We start from the raw sequence: 22,750 nt of genomic DNA on the forward strand, positions 1-22,750 counted from the left end.
AGGGTGGCAAGATTTGGTGGATAGATGCCAATAATCCAGTGTCTTACTTGTCAAGGCATATAACTCTGAAACTCCGGAAGGCCAAAAATATGTGATGTATGTTGCATTGCAACCATTGATAATTTGATGCAACTAATCTTCTGTTTGGCTCTTGTAGTTTGGGTGCAACTAATTTTATACTTTTAAACCCGCACACCCAAAAACTCAAGGTATAAAATGTCTAGACTCGTTCTATGCAGTTTCTATTTGTACTGTGCAAACCAAAATTTGATGGCGTGCACCTATAGGACTGTATTAGAGATGAAATAAAGTGGTTGATATATGTAATAAGCGCTTATTCATGTATATTTGCTTAATAGCTTAAGCGCTTGAAAGAATTATTGGTCTCATGTGTCAACATAATATTTGCAGGTAAAATGACTATTATGAACTTAATCAGTATATACCTATAGGCTTGTATTAGAGATGAAATGAAGTGATCGATATATGTAAGTGCTTATTCACGAACTTCTGTTTAATAGCTTAACCTTTTGCCCCCATCTCCCCTCCGTTCTATTTTGTTTTTTGTTGCAGTGTTATCTCTTCCATCATCTCCCTCAGTTGTGACGCCCCTCTATTTTCAAACTTCCGTTGCAAGCTATCAACATCATATGAGGCTCGTCACCAGTGCTAGTCTTCGCACCACTGTGGTTTTCTTTTTTATACTCATTAGACCATGTCGCTCTTCCATTCTTCTTTGCTTGTCCATGGTTGTTAATTTATTGTTCTTTATACATCATGTTCATGTTCGTTTTCTTCTTTTCATCTTTACTTTGGAATAGTTTGTTGTGTTTTTATTCAATATATGCGCATATTTTTAAGGGCTTATTGAATGTTCAAGTGCTTTAATTTAATTTTATTTTACTTGATTCTTTTTTAAAAATATTCAAGTGCTGAAAATTTTCTTCATTTGAAAGTTGTTTTTCTGTTATGATTGGGGAACTCAACCTATTCATGACCAAATTGACTTAGTTTTATTTCTTTCTACCAAAGGGTTGTTTAGGTTGAAGGTATACTGGTATAGGGTGGAACTGGAATGTAATGGGATAACATTCATTTTTTAAATCTAAGCAATTGAATGTTAACTCATTTTATTCCATTCCATCTTATACCAAACTCTCTCATGTCAACTTCTAAAATCAAACTAAGTCGACAATTGTAAGAAATGCTAAAGACTCTCAAACTTGTTTAGAATTACCAGTCGATTGAGATGAATCTACTTTTTGAATCAAAATGCGACCCAAATTATCCAATACCACCATGTTTTAACTATCGCCTTCACTGCCTCACCATATTGTTCTTGCTCATGACTCAACAAACATGTTGCACAATCAAAGCTACACATTTGTGACCAATGCACCATTATTTGCTTCATAACTACCAAATCACTTGCACTCTATACCATAAAACCAAACACATCAAGTGTCATGTTTTGCAAGTTAGTTACGGCCAAAATAATCGTTTAGTTCTTCATCATACATTTGTAAAGCTGTTCATCCATTTATTTCTTCAAATGAATGGTGTTTCTGTGGGGTGGGGGAAGGGTGTGAAATAATTCACAAAACATAAGCTACAATTTGCATACAAAAGTCTGGAGAATATCACTCCGCATTTCGTGCTATATATATTATGTTACAATCTATCATCAACCTATACAAAAAGCCCATCCAACTTGCATCCCTTGGCAATCCAAGCTCAAAAAGGTTGCAAGAAAACAAAAGCACATTCATCATATCTCTTGTACAAGGATTTTGGTGTTTAAGACGCAAGCAAAACATGCGGACCGTAACCAAACATAAAATTGTGTCCGTAGTCTTCCAGGTATAACCTAGTGAAAGATTAATCAAGGACGAGTGACATGAGAATATACCGAGCTACTACTGGTGCTGCCTTGAGCTACCAAGCTAGAATTTGGGAGCAGGAGCTCTGCCTGTGGAAAAGAATTGTTAGATGGAAACTCTAGCAGCAGATCCTGATCAGAACTCTCGTCAAAAAAGTTTGAAGAATCCAGCATGTGCAAGCCACCATTGTGAGGCAATGCAAATAGGCTTTCCGGACTGATGCTAGAGCCATCTACAACTTCTTTGCCGCCACAGCCAGCTTTTACGATCACCCTTTTGGGACTCCTCATTGTTGTCTTCAATTCTGAAATGTGCAAGATGAATGACTCTAGTTAACGATGGATAATAAATTACGAGTTATGTGACTTGCATTCATGTATTTTGAAGTAAAGGCTTAACAGTCAGTATTTTGTGTAGTAGGCATTGTAAGATTTTCAGCTAACCTGGAAAATTTTGATTTTGGCTGACACGCAATCTCTTCGCATTCGCAGTATTACTTGATGCTACAACAGGAGATTCCATATCATCATATTTTTCAGTTTTGATGCCGCCTTTCTGCACTCATAGAAGAATGCATTTAGAATTGAACTAATCCAATCAAAACTGATAAAAATCATCTTAAAAAAAGGATAGGATTGGTTTCCAGATCCAAATTTTGAAACCAATCCAAACCAAAACAAAATATGATTGACATTTAAATTAAAATTGAACATAGAATTTAGGGATATATTTTGATCTATTTGTCTGATATTGTATTCAGATACTGATAAATTAGTTTAGACTTTTATTTGATATCTACTGCTTAAACTAGATTTCTATGTTTTGAAGAATTCATATTTAAACAAAAGAATCTAAAAACCAAATCGATTAATCCAAATCAATTTGGATTGGTTGAATTTACATCAATTTGGATTGATTGAATTTACATTTTGAACTAAACCAATCAAAAGGTATGATTAAAAGACACTGATTATAGTGACATGTATCATTATAAATTCAGTTATGAACACAGGCATTAGCATCTAGATTATGATCCAACACAAACCTTTAGAAAATTATAGTGTTTTACCCATTTTGACTTTGACAGATTAGACAATGCAAGCCTTTTCAACGTCTTGCAGTCTTCAGGGTTTGCCCCCAACAAAGAGATATCGAGGACACCTTCCCCGAGAAGTTTCTGAAAATAGGTTAAATCCTCCTTGAATTGAAAGCTATTGAACATAATTTTAAGGCTGCACATATAACATTACCGGTCAATGAAGTTTCATTCACTCTAAATAACTTCTATTCCCTATTCCAGAAAGACAGAATGGAAACTTAAGTTCAAGGACTATAACTTAAAAAACAAAATCAAATGAGTATTCGATGATAAACATCAATAATTTTATTTTTTTATCAAACAGAAGTAACATAAACAGATTCTAACCTATCAGGAAGTTTAGCAGTATCAACCACAGGGAGATATTTCAGTAATTGCTGCTGCTCTTCATTTGTCAAGTTTCTTGAAAACTCCTCATAGTTGACTACATCCTAAAAAAACATGATAGATATTGCATTAAGCATTCAACAATTTTACGGATATGTTATGAAGCTTTACCGACCAAGATATAATTGTAAGAGATTAATTGTTAATTTGTTATGTACTAGCAGCGTAAAACTATTTTAAAATTCAGTCACTATCCAGAAAGTCCTAAGAGTAACACATGAATAATTTAAGAAAAGATTCCGAAACAAAGTATACTGAAAATTCCAAAACAAATTATACTCAACTTAGCTGAACAATCAATAAAAAGAAGGAAAAAATAATGCACATGCAACTCACATTTAAATCTATTATACATAGGGGTGAATCATGATTTCCAAGAACTTCTATTTTTTCAAGCCGAGACTTCTCCCTGAAATTTCAAAAAGCAAAAAAAAAAATATTAAGTCTTAACAGTTCAGAATTATCATGATTTCTTCGAAACAAATTCCACATGATTATCTCTAATATTTCTTCACAAAGCCACAGGTTTAAAGACTATGGTTGAAATCCCCATACCACTTTTGAGCTATGTAGCACTGACACTTTAGATTGAAGTTGTTTGTGATGTCTGACACGACACCGACACATGTGATTACATTCAATCACTTCTATTTTCTCAAATTATTACTAGTGTCTACGTGTCTTTGTCAGTGCCGTATCCGTGTAAGTGCTTTATAACTTTTGGCGAAATACCAAATTCATACTATCACAGGAATTCAACTGTTTTCAGCAGTGATAGACAAAATATAACTTTATTTCATTCTATTGATTGATACTCTTACATAAGTACCTAACTAGCAATAATGGAAGACTAACTATAGTCATGCGTAGAGAAACATACCTCTCAAGTTGCTCCTGTTGTATTCTTTGGCCAGCAGAGTTTCTGACCTTTGCAACTCCCTGAGAAGAGAAATTCATGCCAGTATAATCACTGAGCATGGGAATTGAACCATAGAACGAATATGCCTCATTCATTAGGCATTGTTTATTATCAACTGAAAGAGAGCTAGTCTCAGACTCTTCGTCACGAGCTATAGAGCTAGGATGCCTAATAAGCATGCTTCCATGTCCTATCTCAACAGAGACCATCGGCGTTTCACTTTCAAAAAGAAGTTCCTCTTCAGAAGAAGCAGAAAAACAAGACTGTTGTTGTTCATGAAGAATAGTACACAAGTCTTTTGTGAGCTTCTCAACAGAAGAATGCTTCAGACGACCTCCACATGTCCTCTTCTTTGAAGGCACCGCAGTATCCCAGACCACTGACTGAGCAGGACCTAAATCAACCAAACAATCTTTTATTATAATTACTTGCAGTAGATTAAATATTTAGCACAATAACTAGACAGATCATGTAACATGTCATATATGCAAAACTTCATATTTTACTCGGAGAAAAGTATCGTTACACACACACACACACACACACACACACTCCAATAATAGACAGTTGATAAGTTATATATATTTAACTGTAAAACTTGCTATTGAAATTGCTTTGAGGCACAACTAGAACTTATTTATAAGATCTTTTAAATCACTTCTTGAATTCGTTTAATCAAGACGGCAACTTTAATGTATAATGCCCAGCTAGAACTTTGAAGCAAGAATAACTTGTCTTCCTTTAGGAAAACAAAGGCCATATATGTTGATTTACAATTCGACAAATTTCTTTTTCATTTTGTTCTCATTTTATTATCCACTTCTTGATAATGCTCAAACAAATCAGGATGTCATCAAGATCTATACTATTTCAACTGAAAGGACAATGCTGCCATGATCGGTTATGAATAAATCAATTTCAACGAAATCAGCAAACAACCATTGTCCAACCTGTCAAATCACTAGCATCGGTGCCACAAAATTGAACACAGCTTTCTGAATTAGAGATGGCTGACCCTGAACTTGATCTATTGCTCGTATCCTCATCCACAGCCTTTAGGAATCCTTGATTATATTCAGGCGTGAACTCTCCAGATGCAGTATAAGCATTATCATAGTTCTTCTTTCGTTTGACCAATTTCACTTCTTTGTTCTTATTTAATGATACAATCTTTAACCTGGAAACTCTTTGATCGTCATAATCAACAGTATCTGTCCGAGCATGTAAAGGAGTATAATTTGCAAGTGTTCCCTTTGTTCTCCATCGAGATCCACATGCATTGCACAAAATTGGCTTCTCAGGTGGCCCATTACGCCAAAGTGGTGTGCCTGTTGCAAGGATTATTTGTTAGAAAATCTATAAAATGCCAACGACCGTCATATAAACAAGAAAGAGACTTTTATCTCCAATTGGATACACAATTAACAATCACATGTTCATATTTCCAAGATATACTACAAAACTGAATTCAGCAAACATCTTAAGGTTGAGATTGAATAGAATCATCTGTCAGTAGTCGTGATCATAAGGAACTAGCAATTCCTACTTTAACTGTCTAATATCTGTCTGTTACTAGCTATTCTAAATATTTTAGATGTTGTATAGCAATACCCTTTTGCAAGGATAACAAAGATATCGTTCTGCACTAAATTCCTCAAGTAAAAATGTGTAAACTCAAATTAAGACGCCGTGTATGTAAGGAAGGTAATGCTTGGATTTGAACCAAAAGGATTATAACAACATCAATGTTCTGATACCATTGCTGTCGGACATATGCACTAGAGTTTGGACGTGCACGCCAACAACAATTACTTCAACATTTGGAAACTTTTTCAAGTTTATCAGAAAAACAACATTCTAAGGTTTAAGTCGCGAGTTTTGTTCTTATTGAAGTGATCAGCACGAATAAAATCGTTGTTTCAAAATCAAATTGAGAAAGCTCCAAACATTGAATACAATGCAGGGACTTGGATTAACAAAGTGGCATCAAAACAACTTGGATTAACAATGGACATTTAACAATTGCACAATATTGTCATTTCCTTTTCTCTTATGTTCACATTACTATCCAAATGTGAAATAAGTGAACTATGAGTCGACTCTTATCGATATGTCCTGCCTATGCAGTAACCATTCATTTCCTTCCAATAGTCAATAGATTCCAACCTTAATTTTGCACCAATTACATTTGCTTATGATTCAAACACAGTCAAGAAAAACAAAGAACACACAAAGTAGTGACACAAAACACACCAAAAGAGGAAATCAATAGAGATTTCAATTTTCAATAACTTGCAATTCCAATTAAACAAAACAACAACAACAAACAACATTACAACAAAATTTCTTGTTTGTTAATATTAGCCAGCAACACATATCTATATTTTATCAAAATCACAACACACTTTGAATCAAAAAAATTCACAATTATTATTATAATTATTTTCTTAAAAAAAAGGTCAATAATAACTCCATAAAAAAATTGCAAAAAAAAAAAAAAAAACTGTATATTGGAGAAACAAGAACTCACTTGTAACTCCACAGTGATAGCAAGGACCTTGTTTCCCCATGTCTGAAACTTTTCCTCAAACAAAAGGGCCAAATAAAAATTGCAGAAAAAACCAGAAAATTATTTATTTATTGACAAAAACAAAAAGTTCAATTAAAAAAAAGTTCTTTTTAAGCCTAATTTACGGCTTATAGTAATAGTGGGTATTGAAAACTTAATTCTACAAGAAACCCAGAAAACAGTATACAAGAAAAAAGCAAAAACCAATAGACCCAGAAACAGTTTTGGTTTTACAGTCCTTAAAAGTGCTTTTTTTTACATAAAAAAGCAAAGAAATGAAATAGAATTAAGAGAAATTGAAAAGTGGGTATTTAAGGTGAGAATATGTACAATCCAATGAAAGAGAAAAGAGCATTGGAGGAATCTGAAAAATGACAGAGAAAAGGAGAAAGGAAGGAAGGTGCAATGGAAAGAGAGAGAGGAAGGTCTGTGTGTGACCTCTTAGTTGTATTGTACAAGAAGTAAATGTTGAGCTTTTCTCCTTTTTTTATTTTTTGTTTTTTCACCCACTCCCTCTCCCTCTCTCTCTCTCTCTCTCTCTCAATTTTATTTTAATTCATTGTTGTTATTGGAGGAATTTCAGTTTCCTTTTTGTTGAACTAAAATTTAAATTTTTTAAATTATTAAATTCTAATAAATCATTATAGTTATTCATATCTATACAATCATGATTAATAATTTATTTAACAACACGTTAGACTTAAGTGGTTAATGAACTTACAAATCGTTTAAAAAGAACATAAGTTTGATTTCTAGTGGGAGTTCGATATCTTGCAGTTATTAGTCACCGTAAAACATTAAGTAAAAATTTCATGCGTATAACATCATATATTAATTAAAGTAAGAGAAATAGTGTGTATCTACTATTCATTATTCATTATGTTTGGTAAAGATTTTGAGTTCATTCTTTCTCTAGACCCTAATTTTTGTATTCTCCCAATATTTCTTCTTGTTTCATTCATCGAAGACGGATGGTTTTGGGTCATTTTTTTTCTCGAAATCAATCATCTCCATCATTTTTCTCATTGTTTATTTAAATAAGTATTATTTACATATATTTGAGTTAATATTTTTTTTGTCGCCTAATTACAGCGTTGTTGGTTTGTTCGCCGTCTTGTGCGACGTTTTTGGTTGTCCCGCCTTAGTGCGGTGTTTTGTTTGTTCGGAGTGACATATCAGCTTTGATTCATTATAGGTTCAAACAATGATATACAAATTCAAAGGCATGGATACTATAGTTCAAGTAAAAGGCTCGTGTCGGTTATCACTAAGGTCGATTTTCTCCCAACCTTGCAAATATGTTGTTAGTATGTGGCAGAATCGGTTATCTCAAATACCACATATATCGATTTTTTATGCGAACACATGCAAAAAAAAATATTCCGGAGTCGGGTGTCATCAAAGACTGTGGATCTCAAATTATTATTTACATTTGGTCATATCTGGAAGGATTTAGTATGGTTGTTAAGATTTAAATTTTAGTTTGTTAGCGTTATATTGTCAATAGAAAGTTTTATATGTACCTTTAGTGAGCATTTACTTATCTTCATCTCTTGTATTGTTTGCTATTCTAGCATATGAATGAAGTTTGTTTTATTGTAAATTGTAGGGACTGAGGTTCGAACCCTGATACTTTAACTTATTCACTTTAAAAAGTGAGATTCTAGCCACTAAACTACTTGACCAAAAAATAAAAGTAAATGATCATGTGTTCGATCTTTAACTCTTGTGTATAGATAAAATTCAATTGAGATGAGAGAATATTTATGTGCTTAATAAATTTTTTGGTAAATAAGTTTTTACCTCCTGCAAAGTATGCGAGTTTTTGTTTACCCTTGCAAAAAAAAAAGGATTACTCCCTGTAATGTGAAGATTATCTGATTTACCCCCTCATGGAAAATGTTGACTTAAGATTCTATTTTTTTGCCCCTGTAATATTTTTTTTTTTGAAAATTTGGTATCCGGCCTTAGGATCGACTAATCCAAGGGAAACAATCTCACCGCCCACTTGCGGGGGCCCCATTTAAAGCCAGAGTTTTTATTTGCTCGGTATGGACTTAGCCCACCGAAATTTGCACTAAGAGGAATCGAACCTCAGACCTTGAGAGGAGCATACTCCAAGGACCCAAGCCAACACCATTTTGCCCTTGTAATATTAGCGAGTTTTTGTTTACCCCATGACTGACCATGCCACATCATCATTTTGTGGAATCTTATGTCAACATTTTTCATGAGGGGGGTAAACCAGAGAATCTTCACATTACAATGGATAATAAAAAAAAAGTTTTTTACCGAGGTTAAACCAAAACTCGTCTACTTTACAGAAGTAAAAACTTATTTAACCTAAATTTTTTATCGAGATTAATTAATATTAAATGATAGTATAAACTTTGTACCATAATTTTTATAGAATAGACAATATATAATAATAACTTGTACTGTAGTATCTTATAAATTCTATTCTTATTTTTATTCTTAATTATGTATCTACTTTTTCAACATTGTAGTTTTAATTTTAAGAGAATAATAATTTAATTTGTACATAATCCAACTTTTTCAACATTGAAGCGGTTTTTTTTTTTTTTTGTAGAATAAGTTTTCATTTTAATCGAATAATTTAATTTGTATATATTATAAAATAGTTTTACACATATGTTTAATTAGATTTGTCTATTTCAATATAAAAAAAATTTGTTTATGTAGTTACTTTTAAATTATATTATGACATATCTTCAAAAAAAAAATTATGACTGTCAAAAAAATTTATGACATAAACTGGTAAAATCTAATTAAATATATAATTTTTTTTTATTACGTTGCATTCAAATTAAACTCACAAGACCTGACAAAAGAAACTAAGAGAGAAACGGATAGGTGGAATATCAATATATCGTTGCATAATTCTTGTTGACCGGAGACTTTTCTATGCTTTGCTTGTAATTTTTCAAAGCCTCATCAAGTAAAATTAAAGGCTACCCATGAACACCAACATAATTTGGCATAAGTGATAAATATTTAAATCACTTATTTAGTTTTGAATTCAAATCTTACATGCTGCATAGAAAAAATATTTGAATTGTGTTTGAGGGAATTAGTCCATATATTTCCACAAAAAAATACCATAATTTACCTATATAAAAAACTATCCATCTTAGGTTACTTGACCTAAAAAAGACTATCCATCTTTGTCTTGCGTCTAATTTATGCTTTAAAAAACAATTTTTTTTTTTCCATTTTAGTTTTAACTTTTAAGCCTAGTTTTTATTTTTTCACTATATAATGTTGGATCAATTTTGAACAAAAAAATCACTTGATCTGTAAATTAAAACTACATGCAATTCATATTGATTAAGTTGACTCTCCAAAAACCCTTGCATTGAACATTGGAGCCCTTGCAAATACACCAACTCTTCACGGAATAGCTACGTTGTCATATGTTGTATTCGACCAACTCAGACCTTTGTTTTCATTTCATCTCTGATCCATTTCGAACAAAAACATTGTTTGATCTATAAATTAAAACTTTACCGTAAAAAAAAAATCTATAAATTAAAACCACACTCAATTCAGATCGGTTAAGTTAACTTCATTAACACATATAGATGATCTTATTTAATGAAATTCAGTTTCAATTTGATTGATTTTTGGTTGATCCAATTTACAAATATAAAAAAAAATATTAATACTGATTGATTTGAATGTAGACCGGGAAAATTGGGTGAACTAGAGTAGTACTTAAAGGTACTGCAACGCTCAAGTTAATAAAGGAGCAAATTGATGATAATATTCTTCAATGTCTTAGCTGTATAATCGTTGAAGCGGTTTCGTTGTTGCTCATGGTTGCGTCGTTGTTCACGGTTGCGTACGTAGACCAATTCTATGCAGAGTGTGATTTAATTTGGAGATGGGTCGTAAGGTCATGGTGGCCTAAAATCAGGCCAATCTAAAACACTAATATTAGAAACCCTTAAACAATTTCTTAAATTATATTTATATGTTTATTTTTAATATGAGTATTAAACAAACCATTTTCTCTATTTCTTTTCTTTATTTAAAAAAATATTGTTGAAACAAAATAATTTTGGACATTTAACTTCTTTGTTTGATAAAAAAAAATACTAAAATACAATCCAAATTCACGTGAAAACAAATGTTTGAGGAGACCCGAACTTTATGGATTTATGTTTGGGGAGGGCAATATTCGTCCCTGCCTCGCCCCATTGTCATGTCTAACTGAAACTTACACATACAATTGAGAAGTTTGTTCTTCAAACTCGGGTTATATTCGAATTTGAGATGAAACTATTCAGTCTAAACTCTAAACCATAAACTCGGGTTAGCACTTGTGTACATGTATAACTTTCTTCTTTTTTTGGTGAAGCATGTATAACTTTGTAATGACATGAAAAATGGATAATACTTGGTAAATAAATGATAAAAATGGATAATTGAAATTATTTATTCATTCATATATTTTAATATTCTCTCTTGTGTGTGACGACGTTATGTTGATTAGTATGAGTGGATCTTTATGGGGTTAAAAGGAATAATAAACATAGGGTAGCATTACCTTGTGACTATTTTATTTTGTCACAAACCTAATCAACACCGTCGATTAAGCCATGACTCTTGATTCATGGTCCTACCATTAGTAATAATACTTGTTTTTTGCTTGCTTTTGTTAGGTCTTTTGTTTGATTTCAAACCAACCGTGATTAAGGATGCTTGTGACATAACCACATGAATCTCGCATGCAATAATTCATAACCCAAGGTTGAAGTTATATATTATGGACTTATTAGTACTTGACCAATAAAAAAAGTACGTCTATTAAAAATAAGACATAGTCCAATTGAAAAATTTAAAGTCATTGAATTTAATTCTCAAAATATACTAATAAATAAATGGAATGGCTCAAAATGTAAGAAGATAATATGACAAATAGTGCGTCCATGATGCATAGTGGGTATCTAATGAATTTGACTAATTTGGTGCCTTGTGAATTTCCTTATCTTTAGTGCTTCTTTTTCACCTTTAATCTAGGATTGAAAATTGGGCTATGGAGGATGGAGTTTGTGTACTTTGTGTAAAGAAAAATGGTCCAACCCCATATCTTAAACTGTAATATTAGGTCAGCTTAATTGACTAATTTAAGGGACCTTATGAAGATGAAGCCACTAAATTATTTGCCTTTTCCATCAAAGGGTGGCCAGTTTCTACTTTCTACCCGTTAGGCCATTTGATATATAATAGTCCCTTGGACCTTACAATAATTGACATATTTATAAATAAATTTAATTTGTCACAAAATAACTATCATTAATGATTATATTTTTTTTTCTACAAGGGAGGTCGTTAGGTCAAACTAAAGAGGAACACCACGACTAAAACAAAAGTCAGCACTATTCTGTCATAAAAGGCTAATACAACCTGGTAGAGAATTATGAAGAACGTGGATACTCATAGATATAATAAGCGCGTGACTAGCAAGTCGGTTTGCATTTTGGTTTGCCTGCCTATAAATATGTTGAAAAGTCACCTCCCAAACCTGCATCTTAAGGTGATTGATGTAGGAGATTATAGTCGCACACGGGTGATTACTCGGACATCCCTTGACAATAAGATCAATAACAATTGTTGAGTCAGATTCAAACATTACTCTGTTGAAACCCCTATCCTTAGCAACCTGAAGGGCTGACAAAATACCCCATAATTCTGCCACCAGGGCTGAACCGTTTCCAATATTCCCCTCCAGGCTCTTGTTTCGTCTCTAAAAATTCCACCACATGCCACACTCTGATTATATTTTCCCAATTACATTATCTAATTAATAACACGGGTAACATGTGCATCACTCTTAATTCATATTTGTTAAATTATTTGCATTTTTTTAAATAGGTCTATTATAAACTAATAAAAATTTATAATCAACTATTATACTTTTGAGTATATTACACTTCTCTTTCTTGGGAGTTGAGAAATACTCAAATTACATTACACTCTCTTCGTATGTTAAGATATACACCCCTCTACGGATGTTTATGGTGAAATTTTGTTCTTCAAAGGACAAATGTGTTACATGATATCTGGAACACCTTGTACACCAATATGACTTTGAAATTCTATTTTTTAGGGGACAAATGTGATACACGATGTTTGGCACAACGTGTACAACAATATGACTCAATTTCGGTTTTTGCGTTTCGAATATTTTTCCAAAGGACAAAATGAGATTTTTGGGAAGTTATAAAAGAAACACGTAAAACAAAAAGATGTTGAAAAATCATTCAACACAATAAAGTTGGAAAACCATCCAACAGATATTAATTTGATAGAAGGACTTGATTGATTAAAAAAAATCAATAACTTGATTGCAACTTGTTTTAATTTAGAGACCAATTTTAAATTTCTCAAATAATTCAGAGACCTACTAAATAAAAAAAAAAATAATATAGTAAAAATATAACTGTCTATTTATTTATACAATTTTTTTTAGGGTCATGCTAACCGGTGTCCCTGGGGCACCGGTTAAGGAAATCAGAAAAAGAAAATTTTTAATTGAAAATAAAACTTTTTAAATTTTCGAGGAGTTGACTGCACAAGTTTCGATGTTATTTTACTATATATGGTTCCTTAAACAGTGCTCCAGGAGCACTGTTTAACATTTTTCTTTTTTTTAAGGCTTAATTAGTAAAATGGTCCCTTAAAGACATTTTTGGTTTCAGATTGGTCCCTTAAAGAAAAAAAAGTCCGAATAGGTCCCTTAAAGAAAAAAAGTCTGAATAGGTCCCTTAAAGACATCCCCGTTAATCAGTTTGGTCATATTCGGACCATTTTTTAGGGACCAAACTGATTAACGGAGATGTCTTTAAGGGACCTATTCAGACTTTTTTTTCTTTAAGGGACCTATTCAGACCTTTTTTTTCTTTAAGGACCAATCTAAAACCAAAAATATCTTTAAGGACTATTTTACTAATTAAGCCTTTTTTTAATCTACGTAAGAGATTGTTCTTTATAGGGCATGAGAGAGTGGATTCCACACTCATTCTAAAACATTGGTAAAATCAACGGCCAATAGGTCTCAAACAAAGACAAATCTAATGGAGTAATGGTTCTGTTATTCCAAAGAACATGTCTTGCATTATGGAAACCCTTTACTATTTTATTAGTATTTTTAAAAGTCTTCCAGCAATATCAATTTAGGAGTTCACAAATCACCAACTTGACAGATCTTGCAACTAGACCGTAAAGAGGGATCCGGTCAATTATAGATGATGATATATAGCCATTCCAACCAACATTCTTAATTTCTTATCAATGTGATAATTTTGAAACAAATTATGGTATCACAAAATGATTTTATTTTTTAATTGGAGTAAGAGGAAATGTTTATTTATTAATTAAAGTGACATAAGTAAAGTAACTATTTTATAATGATGTATGAGAGAATTTTGTACCAAAAAAAAATGATGTACGAGAGAATTCAAATTCTTACCATTAAATTTATTGTAGTAAGTGTGAGGTGAGTTAAGTCTCACATTGATTTTGGGTAAAAATGTGGTGTCAACTCACTTCTATGGCTGCTCTAAACACAATATGGATGATCTCTGGCTTCCCCTCGTGACCCAACAGTGATATCAGAACCGATAATTCAACGAAGGGTTCGACTGGTCTTATCAAAAGTTTTACTGACAAAGATGGTCAGACGACGTGTCCTGTAGAGTGCAGCGGTAACGACAAAGGAAGTATATGGATGGAAAAGATTTCCGCCTAAAAAGAAGCATAATTAATTAATGACCCACACTTACAAAGTCTCATACCGTAATAAAATCTATTTTAAATCTTTGATTATGTTGTGCTACCATGTCAAAGTTGTTATCTCACTTTATATGTATGGTGATTAAATATTATGTTGTTTGTCCCCGTGAGCGGTGTTGGAACATGATGAGAATTTGGAAGGAACTTGGTATTTGAAATAAACACAAGTATTGGAACCATGCATAGTGTGAATTGAAAAAAGACTCTTTGAGTCCCACATTGGAAAGATCACACTACTTGGTAGTGTTTATATACCACTAAGTGGCAACCAAGGGTGTGCCCTTGGGGTACCCACTTTTGTAAGAAAGGGAGACCACACACAATGCTGAATATCACACACGCGCGCGCGCCGCCGCCGTCCGTCCGGCCGGCTCGGATCGGGCTAGACCTAGGGTCTAGGTGATATATTAATTTTTAATAAGAAAAAGAAAAATTTATTTTTTCTTTAAGTGTGGGTCACATGTGATTTGTTTTTGAAATTCATCTGATTCCTCAAATGTAGAAAAATCAGTTCCCCACTATTCAAATTCGTTCTGAAACTGCATTATAAATAGCAGTCTTTGCTTTCATTATTTTTAATCAGTTCATACAGTTTCTGAACAATTTTTTCCTTCTTTCTCCTTGCTTTCTTTCACGCAAAAAAATTCCTTTTCCTTGTTGTTTCATTGAGTTGATACTCTTGTATCAATTATTGAATTGATTCATCGAATCAATAGAAGGGTGTATCTCTGCCCGAATTCTACAGTGCAGTAGCAATTCGGTATTAAAATTGTGAAGGCTGTTTTATCCTGGAGACTTCACGGTTGATAGTTTACTCTGCACAATTTGAGTAATACCGTGAAACGTCTTAAAGAGAGCGTATTCACCCGCGACTCAGCCGATAATATTTTACAGCAGTAGCATTATTTTCGAAATTTTCAAATTAAAAACAACAATTTTAAGACGTTTTCAACACTATCATGGCTACTGAGGATATTATCGATCATACAATACTGCTAAAGATGTGTGGGAGGCTCTGACCAAAAAGTATGACACTGAAGAAGCTGGTGCAAAGAAATATGCTGTGAGCAGGTACTTAAAGTATCAGATGGTTGATGAAAGGTCTGTTGAAGCGCAGTCTCATGAAATTCAGAAGATTGCACATGAAATTATTACTGAAGGTATGCCTCTTGATGAACAGTTTCAAATTGCTGTTATTATTGACAAACTGCCCCCTTCTTGGAAAGATTTTAAAAATATTCTTCGTCACAAAACTAAAGAATTTTCAATTGAAAGCTTGATTACTCGCCTCCGTATTGAGGAAGAATCTCGCAGGCAAGATATGAAAGAAGAAGAGAAAATTCTGGTTGTCTCCAATAACAACAAAAAGAAATCCACTGCTGCTGCGGTTCTGAAGCCTACGGGCAAAAATTTCAAGAATCAGAACCGTACTGCACCTGTTCGGATTAAGAATGGGAATCCTTCAAAGGCCCCTATTGCTAGACAGCAACCTCCTCCACCACCTCCTCCAAAGAATGATGCTGGTGAATTTCTGTGCTTTAATTGCTGGAAACCGGGTCATATGGCAAAAAAGTGTAGAAACAAATCAAGGCCAAGGCCTGCTAATCTGAATGCCGTAGAAGAGGCATATGCTGCAATGATCACCGAAATCAATATGATCGGTGTTACTGATGGTTGGTGGATAGACACTGGTGCAACTCGCCATGTCTGTTATGAACGTGCTATGTTCAAAACATACACTACTGCTGAGAACAAGAAGGTGCAGATGGGAAATGCTCACACTTCTGAAGTTGCTGGAATTGGAGATATAGAGCTGAAATTTACTTCCGGAAAGACTCTGATCCTGAAGGATGTTATGCATGTACCAGATATGAAAAAGAATCTTGTTTCTGGTTTTCTTCTCAATAAGGCTGGGTTTAGTCAAACTATAGGGGCTGATTTGTATACCATCACTAAGAATGGTATTTTTATTGGGAAAGGGTACGCCGCTGACGGCATGTTTAAGTTAAATGTTGATCTCAATTTGAATTTGAATAAAATTTCTACTTCTGTTTATTCCTTGTGTGATTTTAATATTTGGCATTCTAGACTTTGTCATGTTAATTCGCGATCAATATCTAATTTAAGTCACTTAGGCTTAATTCCAAAATTAAAATTTGATGATGTAGAAAAATGCGAATTTTGTAGTCAAGCAAAAATAACTAAAAGTTCACATAAGTCAGTAACTAGGGAATCTGAACCAATGGATTTAATACACTCTGATATATGTGAATTAGATGGAACCTTGACTAGAAATAACAAACGTTACTTTATCACATTTATTGATGATTGTTCTGATTACACCTTTGTATATCTAATGAAACATAAAAGTGAAGCATTTGATGTGTTTAAAGTGTTTGTAAATGAAATTGAAAATCAATTTAGTATGAAAATTAAGAGATTACGTAGTGATAGAGGAACTGAATATAATTCTAGTTTATTTAATGATTTTTATAAACAACATGGAATTATACATGAAACGACTGCACCATATTCCCCTGAAATGAATGGTAAAGCAGAAAGAAAAAATAGAACTCTCACAGAATTAGTTGTTGCTATAATGTTAAATTCAGGCGCTGCTTCACACTGGTGGGGGGAAATTATATTGACTGTTTGCTTTGTTCTGAATAGAGTCCCTAAGTCTAAGAAAATGATCTCACCATATGAGACATTAAAGAAAAGACAACCAAACCTGTCTTATTTGAGAACTTGGGGATGTCTAGCTTATGTCAGGAAACCTGACCCGAAGCGAGTAAAACTTGCTAGTAGAGCCTATGAATGCGTATTCATAGGGTATGCTGCAAACAGTAAAGCTTACAGGTTTTTTGACCTGAATGCTAAAGTAATCATAGAATCAGTTGACGCTGATTTTTTTGAAGATAAATTTCCTTTCAAATTAAGAAATAGTGGGGGCACCGAATCAAGTCACATTCCTGTGATAAGAAACTCTGAGAGCAACAACAATACTGAAATTGAACTTCGAAGAAGTAAAAGAGTGAGAGTAGCTAAAGACTATGGTCCCGAATATTCGGCATATACTTTAGAAGAAGATCCTAAAAATCTTCAAGAAGCATTGTCATCTCTGGATGCAGATTTATGGCAAGAAGCTATTAACGATGAGATGGATTCTCTAGAATCTAACAAAACTTGGCATCTGGTAGATTTGCCTCCTGGTTGCAAACCTATTGGTTGTAAATGGATTTTGAAAAAGAAACTAAAATCAGATGGCTCTATAGAAAAGTACAAGGCTCGCCTTGTGATCAGTGCATTTTGGCACATATTTTCTAGTATTATAATTTAGCATATTAGTAGTCTTTCTACAATAATATCGAGTTTTTATTATGTTTCTAAGTTTTGGGTCACAATTGAGCCTTAATGAATTTATTTGACCAATTTTCGTATTTAATGACATATTGATCCTTCTCAGTCTGCAGGTCATAACTTGAGCTACGAGTATCGGATTGAGGTGTGCGAATATGCGTTGGAAAGACAAGAGAAAGATCTACAACTTTCATGTTAAGGCCAGAACCCAGTTCGGAGCGCAACGCAGTCAAATATTTACGTTTATGTTCCAGACTTTATGAAAATAATGTAATTTCGGGTCAAACTTATGTTTTTCGACCCGTAGCTTTTTAAGCCCAATTTTCTATGAGTACTTAAGCAAAAACACAGCTAGGGTTTGATAATTCTGAATTCACGCAAAATAGAAAAGAAGGGCTGCTTTGCTCTCATGGAAGCCTAAAAACCCTAGGTTGATTCATTGGTATACGGGAACATCGTTCATGACTTCTTGAGGTTCAATTCTTAATAGTAATTCAGTTTATTTATTTACTGTCTTCTCTTATCAATTCATGCTCTTTATTTATTTATGAAACTCGAATATAGTGATGCTTAATCTCTATTTTGAGTTATATATTGTGAGACTTTTCGGATTGATTCATCGCTTGTATGACTAGTTCGAATAGGAATTGATATAGGTTTTTTCGCGCTTAGCAAAAAAAGGGTTGGTCGAAATCTGTCATGATACAAACCGTGTTCTAAGTGACGCTTGTTCACTACTCATGGTTAGTTGAACACATTCTTGGCTTAATCGAATGAATTCGTATAAACTGTTTATCGCTTGTATAATCGGTCTTATAAACCAACCAAGGCATGAATATATAAATAATATTTTATGTGAACCGAGGATAGAATCATAACGAAGTTTTCCTAAAACCAATGGATTGATCGTCTTTTTATCAATTGAATTTCTAATACTACTCTTTCGATCTAAACAAATCCAAAACCCCATATTTAATTGTGTTATTCATTGTTCTTATTTTTACTAATTATTAAATTAGAGGTCCTTGTGAGACGACCAAGGTTAACTACCTTGTTACTACTTTTCTTAATTAAAACTTATTTTGATCACGAAACGACAGTGATCACCTTGTCGCCAAAGGTTTTAGACAAAGAGAAAATATAGATTTCTTCGACACTTTTTCTCCGGTCACTCGAATAACATCCATAAGGGTACTTATTTCTATTGCCGCAATTTTTAATTTAACTTTACACCAAATGGATGTTAAAACCGCTTTCCTAAATGGTGACTTAGAAGAAGAAATCTATATGGAACAACCTGAAGGATTTGTGATCCACGGACAAGAAAATAAAGTCTGTAAGTTAGATAAGTCTCTGTATGGTCTAAAACAAGCTCCTAAGCAATGGCATGAAAAGTTTGACAATTTAATGTTGTCGAATGGGTTCAAAGTAAATGAAAGTGATAAATGTATTTACTACAAATTCGAAAATGGCATTTGCACTTTCATGTGTCTCTATGTAGACGACTTACTCATATTTGGATCAAACCTTTCTGCCGTAAATGCTGTGAAATCACTGTTGTGTAACAACTTTGATATGAAAGACCTCGGAGAAGCAAGTGTGATTCTTGGAATCAAGATTACCAGGTCTGAGAAGGGAATATCCCTAGATCAGTCACATTATGTGGAAAAGATCTTAAAGAAGTATGGTTACTATGACTGTAAAGAAAAGAACACTCCGTATGACGCTAGTGTAAAACTATTTAAGAACACTGGTGAAAGTGTTAGACAAACTGAATATGCGAGCATCATTGGTAGTCTTAGGTATGCCACTGATTGTACAAGACCCGACATAGCCTATGTCGTGGGACTTCTTTGCAGATTTACTAGCAGACCTAGTAATGAGCATTGGCAAGCTATTGAGAGAGTCATGGGCTATCTTAAAAAAACCATGAATCTCGGATTACATTATAAGAGATTTCCTGCCGTGCTTGAAGGATACAGTGATGCTGATTGGAACACCTTGTCAGATGATTCCAAAGCAACTAGTGGCTTTATATTTAATATAGCCGGAGGAGCTGTGTCTTGGAAATCTAAGAAACAGACCATTTTGGCACAGTCCACTATGGAATCTGAATTAATAGCACTAGCAACAGCAAGTGAAGAAGCAAGCTGGTTGAGATGCTTGTTATCTGAGATTCCCCTATGGGAAAAACCTATGCCAGCTGTGTTGATCCACTGCGATAGTACTGCAGCTATCGCTAAAATTAAGAATCGATTTTATAATGGTAAAAGACGTCAAATTAGAAGGAAGCACAGCACAGTGAGAGAGTCAATCTCTAAAGGGGCTGTAAGAGTGGATCATGTACGCACTGATGAAAACTTAGCGGATCCTTTGACGAAAGGACTGACTAAAGAGAAAGTCTATAATACTAATGTAAAAATAGGACTAATGCCTATGAATTGCTCATAATGGTAACCCAACCTAAAAGACTGGAGATCCCAAGAATTAGGTTCCAATGGGTAAACAACAAGTTGTGAGTGGTAGGACGTGAACATGCAAGATAAGAAGCATGAATCCTGAAGCAGAAGTAAAAGGTTGAGTTAATAGAAACTCTTAATGAGATCTAGACTCTGATATGAGTGGAGTACCAAGCTTCAGGAGTACTCCAGATAGACTCACCTATATGAATGTGGAACTGAGGCCGGTTCCTATGGGGTTTTGAGGCGAACTCCTAGATCATTCATGAAACAGGATAGTCGTGCAGGGCCATTAACGCACGGGCCAAAGAATACACCCTAAGAGAGGTTGTGTGCGGTTTGAGAAAAATCCGAGATAGAGTTCAAGACAAGCGTCACTCTTGTTAAATCGGGCTCTTACTCGCTATGTAAAGGTTCAAGACAAGCGTCACCTTTGCTTATGCACAATCTTACTTCTGAAACAACTTTTTTAAATTCAAGTGGGGGATTGTTGGAACATGATGAGAATTTGGAAGGAACTTGGTATTTGAAATAAACACAAGTATTGGAACCATGCATAGTGTGAATTGAAAAAAGACTCTTTGAGTCCCACATTGGAAAGATCACACTACTTGGTAGTGTTTATATACCACTAAGTGGCAACCAAGGGTGTGCCCTTGGGGTACCCACTTTTGTAAGAAAGGGAGACCACACACAATGCTGAATATCACACACGCGCGCGCGCCGCCGCCGCCGTCCGTTCGACCGGCTCGGCTCGGATCGGGCCGGGCTTGGGCTTGGGCTTGGGCTAGGGTCTAGGTGATATATTAATTTTTAATAAGAAAAAGAAAAATTTATTTTTTCTTTAAGTGTGTGAGTTTTTAATTTCGCACATGTTAATTGTGCCTGAAACCAAGTCTTCAAAGCTGTGTCAGCACTTATCTGTTGCTCAGTCAAAAGAAGAATCTGTTCCTTAAAAATAGGTCACATGTGATTTGTTTTTGAAATTCATCTGATTCCTCAAATGTAGAAAAATCAGTTCCCCACTATTCAAATTCGTTCTGAAACTGCATTATAAATAGCAGTCTTTGCTTTCATTATTTTTAATCAGTTCATACAGTTTCTGAACAATTTTTTCCTTCTTTCTCCTTGCTTTCTTTCACGCAAAAAAATTCCTTTTCCTTGTTGTTTCATTGAGTTGATACTCTTGTATCAATTATTGAATTGATTCATCGAATCAATAGAAGGGTGTATCTCTGCCCGAATTCTACAGTGCAGTAGCAATTCGGTATTAAAATTGTGAAGGCTGTTTTATCCTGGAGACTTCACGGTTGATAGTTTACTCTGCACAATTTGAGTAATACCGTGAAACGTCTTAAAGAGAGCGTATTCACCCGCGACTCAGCCGATAATATTTTACAGCAGTAGCATTATTTTCGAAATTTTCAAATTAAAAACAACAAGCGGACATCGCATTATATGTGCAGGAGCTTGGATTTGAACCCGGGACACTCTACTTATTCACCTTTAAGGTGAATTTTTCAGTCACTAAGCTACTTGAAAAAAAAAATATTATGTAGTTTATTCTAATATATATTCAACTATTTTGTTGTCATATGTTCATATAACACATCAAGTATGTAAAGACAACTAAGGGTGATTGATATTGATGAATGGAAGGAGCCAAAGAAAGTGTATAATCACTTAGAAACATATGTGTATTAATTTGTTGTGAAGAGTCCAATCTATTAGTTTATATATAGTGTAAGTAATTGAACTAGTTTATTTCGATAGACAAACTGTATACTATTGCATGGATTATAATTTTGATTATTTTTTTTCATCTGTGTATAAACAAATTTCTCCGTTAGAAGAATTTAAAACCTTTTGAAATCAACTATGAGAAAAACGTGGCTTAAAATGTGAGACAAAAACATAAAAAGAGAAAAAAATGTGATACTAAGGAAAAAATGTCCAAAATCACCTAGATGAGAATTGAGGTAGATGAAAGAAAGAAGCAGAATGAAAGTTGACAGAGACAGCTAAAGTAGGGTTGGTTGGCTTTAAATATGGCTCATTCTTCTTACACAATTTTTTTTTCTCAATATTTTTCAATTGCATCATTGAAAATTACATAAATTGAATAGTTTTTCTCTTAATACAAAATTCTGTATTTTAATTTTGTATTGTATTTTTACATTACATTATTTAAAATTAAAGGATCGTTCGAGGTGATTTTAAAAAAAAAAAAATAATAATAATAATTTCAAATAATTTTTC

At 33.6% G+C, this 22,750-nt stretch overlaps 1 protein-coding gene across 2 annotated transcripts; it reads right to left on the minus strand.

Moving 5' to 3' along the window:
* Positions 1-1,482: 1,482 nt before the first annotated feature.
* LOC123883580 (GATA transcription factor 26-like) lies at positions 1,483-7,455 on the minus strand. 2 transcript variants are annotated; one of them, XM_045932426.1, is made up of 8 exons: positions 6,816-7,455; positions 5,236-5,613; positions 4,247-4,679; positions 3,703-3,775; positions 3,307-3,410; positions 2,926-3,112; positions 2,324-2,435; positions 1,483-2,184 (listed from the first exon to the last, which is right to left on the minus strand). In XM_045932426.1, exons 1-8 carry the CDS (start codon positions 6,853-6,855, stop codon positions 1,883-1,885), a joined length of 1,629 nt encoding a protein of 542 aa, XP_045788382.1. In that variant the 5' UTR covers positions 6,856-7,455; the 3' UTR covers positions 1,483-1,882. The 2 variants fall into 2 exon arrangements, with proteins under 2 accessions (XP_045788382.1, XP_045788383.1); XM_045932427.1 differs by having other exon boundaries at positions 2,950-3,112; positions 6,816-7,418.
* Positions 7,456-22,750: the final 15,295 nt, after the last annotated feature.

The sequence above is a fragment of the Trifolium pratense genome, linkage group LG5 (genome assembly GCF_020283565.1).
Source record: "Trifolium pratense cultivar HEN17-A07 linkage group LG5, ARS_RC_1.1, whole genome shotgun sequence".
In the NCBI taxonomy this organism is placed as follows: Eukaryota; Viridiplantae; Streptophyta; class Magnoliopsida; order Fabales; family Fabaceae; genus Trifolium; species Trifolium pratense.